Below are 8,770 nucleotides of genomic sequence, written 5' to 3' on the forward strand. Positions count from 1 at the left end.
TTCGTGCACCAGGCCTCTAGTTTAATAAGCAGCAACAAAACAAAACAAAAAAAACACGAAATAATGACAGTACAATTTCCTGAGATGTTAATAACTCAAGGTTTAGCAGCAAACTGACTCATACTCATGCAATCTCTTGTTTGTCACCTGAGAGATGTGTGACTGATCATACATGTATCAGCATGAGAGAGTTCTAGAACCTAAGTTCTGTTTGACAACCAAGACATTTTTCATGAACAACTTGTTCTAGAACCGAATTGTTCAAGAACCGAGGTTTGACTGTATCGCATTTTGTGGGGAACCCCTCAATCTTCATTCTAATTGTCTTGCAGGCAGTATATGGTATTTTTTCATGTATGATTAAGTCTATTTGATTGCAGCCACAGGAGTCTTAAGTGTGACATTATTGATCCAGAAAAGAAAAATAATTCTCTGTTGCAGTTCCTGCTACCTGCTTCCTCCTTCACTTATTCATCAATAATTTGCTCAACACCTAGAAGCAGGCCCAGGCTAGGCTTTGGGGTTACAGAGATGAACAGCCATGATCCCCATCTTCAAGGTACTCTATGCCTAACAGGGGCGCTGCACTAACCCAGAAATACTTAAATTCATTGTCACCCTGACTCCCTCCCCTTCCTGCCAGAGCCTTCTCCTTTGTGCCCAAGGAATCCTGGCTAAATGCTAAGTCACACTTTGTATTATCCATAGCCCCTGGCACAGAGCCATATACTCAGAATACAACTTACAGCTCCACCTGGTCCAGCCCATTATTTTCTATCTATTATTCTCCGTGTCTCTCTAATCAAGTCATTCTAACAACCAGGCCACACCTCCTGCCAATTCATATCTATTATAACTTGAGATCAGATCCAAAACACACATCTTCTGAAGTAATTTTTCTTGGCCCACCACACTCTTGTCACAAAATTGACATACTTTTAAATATTATGAATTCATTGTATTAATGAATACATTGTTTACTATTGGTAGGTTGCTTCAGAAATGTTCAGATGGTTTGTCTCCCAATGAGATTTTTCAAATAGAGAATTTTTTAACATAAAAAGAGTGTAACAGATTATAAGTTCCTTGGAATCAAAGATTGTTTTATTTCCTCATGGTGCCTAAGAATAATAGCAATAATAGTTATAAATACTTGTCATGTGCCAAAATTGATTCTAAGCATTTTATGTGTATTAATTCTAACTCTAAGATATAAGTCTTATGATTATCATCATTTTCCAGGTGAGGAAACTGAGGGCCCAAAGATAAAGTAACTAGATTCATGTCACCCTGCTAGTAAATGGCACAGCTAGTATTCAAATCCAGATGGCCTGTCCCTAAAGTCCATACTCTTAACCTTAACAAGATTAAACAGTGTTTGAAATAGTTTATACTCAAAATGTACTTGGTAGGTAATAAACAGTTCAGGGATCCCCTTTGGCAGTGCAAGAGAATAGGAACAAAGACTTACCGGCTGCACTTCAATGTGGCCTTGGACAATCTGGAGAGTCATGCTGTTCACAACCATCGTATAGGAAGGAAGGATGGCTCCCTGACTCACAACCATCGTATTGGAAGGAAGGATGGCTCCCTGACTCACTGAGGACCCCAGCTCGTTAGTCCCTAGAATGTTTTCCGAAGCAGTTTTAAAGGCAGCAACAGTGGGGTCTTCATTGCTTACCAGATGAATTTCTTTTAAATTACTGGCCAGTTGTTTCCCTTGGAAATAATGCCTGATAGTTTTCACAATGATCCGTGTACACAAATCCAGAGGGAACTGGAAAATCCCAGAGCTCAGGGCTGGAATTGCTACTGTCTCAGGGTATAGATTGCCAGCGGTGACAAAATCCAGAATATTTTCTATGGCTCTTTGCAGATCAGCTTGACATCTCCCTCTATCCCACGCCACCCACCGAGGCCCAACGGCATGGATAATGCATTTGCAGGGAAGTTTCCCTGGTCCTGTGACAGCTATCCCACCAGTTGGTATTTTACCATATCTGGAAATATACAGATCACTCTCCTCTTGGATTTGTTGGCCGCCGGCTTTCACCAGGGCCTGCGCCAGGCCTCCTCCATGTCTAAGTTCTTCATTGGCTGCATTCACCACAACATCAACAGCATGTCTGGTGAGATCACCCTTCCAGACAGAGAGCTCTAGTCCCGGAGTCAGCCTTTTTCTGAAGACTTGTCGAGACTCACTGTTACTTTCCTGGGCTGGAGAGACGAGGGTAGAGACACAGCCAAATTTATTCCAGAGGACTTCACACAGCTGACTCTCATTAATTTTTAAAATTTTAAAGTCATTGTGATCAATGGGTATTTGCCAACTATCGTTTTCTCCAAGAATGTCAGTCTCTGGAAAGGAGAGATTAAAAAAAAAAAAAAATCAAGAAATGGTCAAAAGTTCCTTTGAAAAGAATGTAATTCCACTTCACATCAGAAAACTGAGTGTCCCATATACAAAAGAGAGGTGAACTCCCTCTACTCCTCTTCCTGATTCTTTCTCACGTAGATATGTAATTAGACCAAGAATGTCCAAGAGTTTTCAATGGTAAATCATCCATAAAGTACTTAGTCTTGTGTCTGGCATACAGTAAATACTCCATAAGTGGTAGCTATGCTACCATGATACAATGATGGTGGTAAGAAAACTATGCGAATGGAGGCGCATGAATTTTTAAGTCTGCATTAAAATGGTGAGTTTCAGAAGAACTATGCTTAAGGCACAAATATTGGAAAGGATTTAATTATGAGTCAAAAATAAGTGGAGGCTTTATTGGTAACTTGTTTGCTTAGTCTTAGTGCCTTAGTCTGGGCTCTCTTAGAAGCAGGCTCTGAGATAAGGATTTGAATGTAAGTTTATTTGGGAGTTGATCTTAGAAAATACCAGGGGCATGAGATGGGAGGGCAGAGTGGGAAAGTAAGACAGAAAAGGGAAGGAAATGAACGAAGGATGTGTTATGAAGCAAATTAAGCATAATTCCACTGGGGGACAGTGTGTCTCAGAGTAATACCACCAGAAGGGAAAGGAGCTGGGATAGTCATCCAACCTCGTATCAGTCATTGGTCAAGGATGCTCTGTGGGGGGCATGGTCCACCAAATGGGCAGAACATCATACTCTAGTTTCATGGAACAATTTTGGTGGAATTAAGGCCAATTGACTAAAAATTACTTACTGTATGTGGCAGAAAGGAAGCTGTGCTGTTCAGATCCCCGTTCAAGGTGGTGATGAAGGAGGGAATACAGTTAGCTGACAGCCTCCAGTTGTTAGCCCCTCAGGGTCCATCTTAGCTTTCCAGCCAGGGTCACACTATTCTCAGGGTGGCCCCCCATCAGTGGCTGACCAAGGCCACTTATGTCCAATGTGGGACTCCCCTAAAGGGAAAGCTCAGGCTGCAGTCTGATGGCTCCACCTGCCCAATCTGGTTTCATCCCTTTTCCTTTCTCTGAACCTTTTTGCATTCCTAACTCAATCTCAGTTTCTGCTTCTATGAGAACCTAACCTGTGACTGTATTTCATGGAATCTAAGACATCATTATTAAATGCCACTGAGCAAGGAAAAACAATGCCAATTAAAACATGGCACATTACTGGTTGATAGAGTAGTTTTAACTTAACAGATGTGAAAAACTATGTGCCCTAAAATAGGTAAAATGTGGTAATTAATTATATTTTACTTCAACCATATTTCTTTTTTTTTAATTTTTTTAAGTCTGGGAAGTCTGTGAAGATGATTTTAGCACTTTCTTTTTTAAAAAAATATATTTTTTACAGAGAGGAAGGGAGAGGGATAGAGAGTTAGAAACATCGATGAGAGAGACACATCGATCAGCTGCCTCCTGCACACTCCCCACTGGGGATGTGCCCACACCAAGGTACATGCCCTTGACCAGAATCGAACCCGGGACCCTTGAGTCTGCAGGCCGATGCTCTATCCACTGACCCAAACTGGTTAGGGCTTCAAACATATTTCTAATCTCAGCCACCTAGAAAGTCCTCTGATGGCTTCAATTATCTAAAAGCAGCCGCATGCATATATGCATAACCCATGGACACAGACAATAGTGTGGGGTGGGGCAAGGGCTGGGTGGAGGGGGGCAAGAAGGGGGGAAAAAGGAAACACCTGTATTACTGTTAACTATTTAAAAAAATAAAAAGATAAATAAATAAAAGAAGTAGCATGCAGCAGCCAGATTCAATTGGCCTGTGCTTTGGTAGAAAATCTCAAGTGGGCCACCCTTAAGATTAGGAAGGTTCCATTTGGCTCTTACAGCCCTTGTTGAGCCAGGGACGATCAGTTGGTCACCTCTTCTGATCAATTTTTAGGGCTGTGGTCAGAAGAGTCTGACATCTTGTGGGCAAATAAAGGAATCAATGGGAGCCCTAAGAGAACGTGCCTGCTGATGCACACTGCCCCTGAAGCAGTCCCCCTTCTGATGCACAGTCCAGGTTGCCACAGGTCCTGCAATTACACACCTGAACACTTGCAGGGAAGACAGTCTCCTTCTGCATTCCCCTTTATCCACTGAGGACAGATATGAGTAAAGGCTTTCTGAAACAAGTCTGAGAGTGAGGTGATCCTACCTGATTTCTCATTGTAAGCTGCTGCTCCAGCATCCTGGGAAAAATGAGAGTGGTTTTAAAAAAACTGAAACCGAATGACTACAGATTATTGATAACAGATACAGCCTAACAATCACAAAGCAACAGATACTCTGCTAAAAGCTCTGGGTTTGAGGGGAAGGGGAACACCTACGTGTTTGCTCATTTGTTTAATCTGTGCGCCTGAAATACTTGAAATACTAAATGTCCTAGCAAACATTGACCCTACCCCACTTCCTACAGGCCAATCAATGCACTTCTGATTCAGGATGAGATGAAGGGTTAGAGATGAACACACGCAAAGGCCCAAAGGTCACAGCCCAAATTACCAAAACTTTCAGATAGGCCTCCAATTTCCAAAGGCTTGTGGGTTTTTTTAGACAGAACAGAAAACATGGGGATATAAGCCTCATCAGCTACACCTCCCCATCTACCAGTAAGAGTCCACTTTCAATTGTTTATTTCATGACACAAGCCTGAACGTAGAATTTTATGGTTGAACAAATGAGGTGTCTTTTCTCTATTTCTTTGTGTTTCTTCTTCCTCCATAATCCTCCTCCCTCCCTCCCCCCATCCAGCAAAAGCAGAATTGCTGAATAAGTAGACAGAATCAAAATGATATTGAGGTTCCATTTTTACATATCATCCATCCTCAGGCTGCCTCTGGAGATTAGATTAGCATATTCTGGATTCCCTGTGTCTCACATGGTACAAGGAGAAACTTTAATTGGGCTATTGATACCAAACTGAAGACCCAGATTTCTTGCTATTATGGGAGGAACTATTCATGTGCTGATCAAAGTTCAAGATTCATCTATGTTTATATATAAGTACTTTTACCTTAGAAAGCTCCATCCTCTAGGACTCTGGGGTCTTCAAATGTTTGTACCCTTCAAATGTTTTGCTTTTCCAAGCACAGACTGCTGTTCCCAAATACGGTGGTCCACTTCTAGGAATGAATACAAAGGATGCAATAAGCACAGACCTGAGTCTTAGGGAATTTGGTAAGAATGCACCACAGGAAAACTAAACATGATGATTTCTGGTCATGAGTCGGTTTTAGTTTTACTAGTGAAAAGGCACTATTGTTTTGCTGCCATAGTTACTGTTTACCTTCTATTTTTTACCATGAGGTTCCAATTGAAACCATAATGGCAGTTCAGGGAAGGGAAAGAGACATACGGGCTACAGCAGGGAGAGCTTTATGGAGGTGAGACTAGAACAAGAGCTTGAAGGGTGGAACAGGTTTTTACAATTAGAAGAGGAGAATGATACCAAGTCATAAGACTGAACACAGCATTAAAAAAAAAACAATGAGGAAAAACCAGCCTTCTGTGTGAACATGAAGAACCCTGGAGAGTGTTTGAAGAAAGGGCTGTAGTTATGCCTGTCAAGGGTGTGTGTACTGAATTTGTGATAAATTCTTGATCTAATAAGAAAGGGGAGCCCTGACCGGTTTGGCTCAGTGGGTAGAGCGTCGGCCTGCGGACTGAAGGGTCCCGGGTTCGATTCCGGTCAAGGGCATGTACCTTGGTTGCGGGCACATCCCCAGTAGGAGGTGTGCAGGAGGCAGCTGATCGGTGTTTCTCTCTCATCGATGTTTCTAACTCTCTATCCCTCTCCCTTCCTCTCTATAAAAAATCAATAAAATATATTTTTAAAAAAGAAAGGGGAATATCTGGATAAAAATCAGAAACTCTATAAAAACTATTTTGATGATTTTCTATCTAATAGGTGGAAATGAAAACGCTTACTGACACAGTAGCCTGCACTTGTTGTCCACAGAGTTGCCAATAGGCCTCTGAAATGATTTGTAATGCCTTTGCAATAGAAAAAAAATTTGTGCAGCTATCTAAAGCATCAGAGCACTATTCTTCCATGTCAGGAAAAAAAGCAAGTTCAGTCCAATCTTAAAGTCCCAGGACAAGATGCATTTTTGCCTCCAGAGGGCACTGCTGTTTTCACAAAAGAAGGAAGTCTGGCTGGGGCTTTTGCTTTCGCTGCTGTTACACTTTTTTCATTTTTCCTTTAGGTCAGGCTTTAAAGGCGTAGGAATACACTTGAGGGGTGTGTGTCAGTATATATACCTCCAAAGAAATCAGAAACAAGGAGCATATTGCCCACAATACAATCTCTTCAATTTTAATAATAATACCAATAGCAACAAAAGTCTTCCCAACTTTCCATCACTTGTTCCTACTGAGTTCTTTTCCCTGCATGGGCAACATGAAGAAATGGACTCTCTATCCAACTGCCAGCTCAGCCCACTGTAGGGGGTTTCTGCCTCACCCCCAGTACTCCTCTGCTCATCAGTGTCCCCCATGAGGTTAATTAACCTCAACAGACTCTCTTCTGTATTTCATTCTTTGTGTCCCCAAAACTCTGCTTTCTTAGCATCTCTAATGCCATCTTCACTTGGTTCTTTTAGTACCTTTCACTTTACCTTTACAGGCCTTTTGCCTGGATTCACCTTCCTATCCTTACCCGACTCCCTCCAAAGTCCATGCTTTCTCTCCTAGACTGCACAGTTCAATCAATGATATACCACTTATCCACTCAAGTCAGAAATCTAGAATCTTCTCTTTTGTCCCATAAGCAACCTATCAATTAGCTCTAAACACCTAAGTCACTTATGCGACAATCCTTCTTGCCTATTGACCACTTCACTTCAGGGCCTCAGGGCCTCTTGCCTGAGCTATGTCAACACATTCTCTTTAAAAATTTAAATATATTTAATTTTACATTTTATTGTTTGGATAGGTATTATGTTTCCTGGTTCAAATTTAGAAGTGTGAAAGGCTCCTTCCTACCCCTAACTGCAGAATCAGAAAGTCTATGCAGCTGTAATTCTGCTAGTACTGCTAAATTGCTTCCCATAAGGATTGACCCATTCCCAGTCTTACCAGCCATGTGCAAAAACGTTCTCTCTGGCTTCTCTGCCTTCATTTGTCCCTGCTTGGAAATGTGTCCTCCACATGGTTGTCAACACCATCTTTCTAAAATGCACATCTGACAACCCTTCTGTTTCTTCCCACTGATCTTCATGCCTTTCACTGTCTAGACCTGTGTTGTATGTCCAGTGTGGACCATTAGCCACATGCGGCTCTTGAGCTCCTGAAGTGTCGCTATTCCCAACTGAGATATGATGTAAATGTGAGATAAGCACTGGATCACAAAGATTCAGAATGACAGAAAGGATGTAAAATATCTCATAAGCCAGTCAGATAAAGACAAGTATCACACAATCTCACTCACATGTAGAATTTAAAGGACAAAATAAACATGAACAAAATAGATCCAGAGACATAGAAACATGGAAATGACTAATGAATCTCAGAGGGAAGGTGGCGGTGGATGGGAAGAGATTAACCGAAGAACTTGTATGCATATATGCATAACCCATGGACACAGACAATGGTGTGGTGAAGGCCTGATGGGGAGGAGGGGACGGGCTAGAGTGGTTCAGTGAGGAAAAAATGGGTACATCTGTATAACTTTCAACAATCAAGATAAATTTAAAAACGTTTTTAACATTGATCACATGCTGATTAATTTAGGATATATATGATTACATTTAGGATATATTGAGTTAAATAACATCATCAAAATTAATTTCACTTGTTTATACTTTTAAAAATGTGGCTCATAACATTTAAAAAAATTAAAATTAGATATTCGTACATACAACACTGATCTAGCCCCTTCCTCCATCGTGTCCCTCACCCATCTCATCGCCTCCAAGGCCCCAGTGCTCATCCGTGCCTCAGATGCACCCCACCATCCCCCCACCCCACCTCTCTCTCTAAGACTTTGCTTCCAATCTCCTCTTGGGGGCCTTCAAGAGATTTGCTTCACAAGTCCACCTCCCTTTACCAGCCCGAGGGCATGCATGCTCATCTTTACTCTCAAGTGCACAGGGCTGAAAGGATAAAGTTGGAGGGAGGTAACTGGTGCTATGTCATAACGCAAGTGAACAATTTCAACTTTTTTTTAATGCAGGTATTAATCTGAACTCAGAACGGGAATGACATTTTCGCTGCACATAATAGTAAGGGTAACAACAGTAAGAGTTGAGAGGAATCACAAGCTCAGGAGAAACTTTCTTTGACTTCAGCACCTGACCAGTCTCACCCTCGCGTGGGCGGCCTGCCCCCCCTCCCCCG

The 8,770-nt window shown here is 41.8% G+C and overlaps 2 protein-coding genes across 4 annotated transcripts in view; one reads left to right on the forward strand and one right to left on the reverse strand.

The window, feature by feature from the left end:
- The window catches only part of PARP9 (poly (ADP-ribose) polymerase family, member 9), a 32,210-nt gene extending 23,468 nt beyond the window's left edge, over nucleotides 1–8,742 (reverse strand). The window contains exons 1-5 of one of the 3 annotated variants that reach the window (XM_014547002.1): nucleotides 8,293–8,742; nucleotides 5,448–5,556; nucleotides 4,482–4,623; nucleotides 1,565–2,358; nucleotides 1,472–1,525 (exon numbers count right to left, since the gene is read on the reverse strand). In XM_014547002.1, the coding sequence (XP_014402488.1) occupies nucleotides 1,472–1,525; nucleotides 1,565–2,358; nucleotides 4,482–4,623; nucleotides 5,448–5,462 (1,005 nt within the window). In that variant the 5' untranslated portion in view covers nucleotides 5,463–5,556; nucleotides 8,293–8,742. Of the gene's footprint in view, nucleotides 1–1,471; nucleotides 2,359–4,481; nucleotides 4,624–5,447; nucleotides 5,557–8,292 lie in introns of all 3 variants that reach the window. The other 2 variants (XM_005875387.2, XM_014547001.1) reach the window with 2 other exon arrangements.
- The window catches only part of DTX3L (deltex 3 like, E3 ubiquitin ligase), a 12,741-nt gene continuing 12,463 nt past the window's right edge, over nucleotides 8,493–8,770 (forward strand). The window contains exon 1 of the mRNA XM_014546949.1: nucleotides 8,493–8,550. Within this exon, the coding sequence (XP_014402435.1) occupies nucleotides 8,493–8,550 (58 nt within the window). The remainder of the gene's footprint in view (nucleotides 8,551–8,770) is intronic.

Source organism: Myotis brandtii, unplaced genomic scaffold (assembly GCF_000412655.1).
Source record: "Myotis brandtii unplaced genomic scaffold, ASM41265v1 scaffold46, whole genome shotgun sequence".
Lineage (NCBI taxonomy): Eukaryota > Metazoa > Chordata > Mammalia > Chiroptera > Vespertilionidae > Myotis > Myotis brandtii.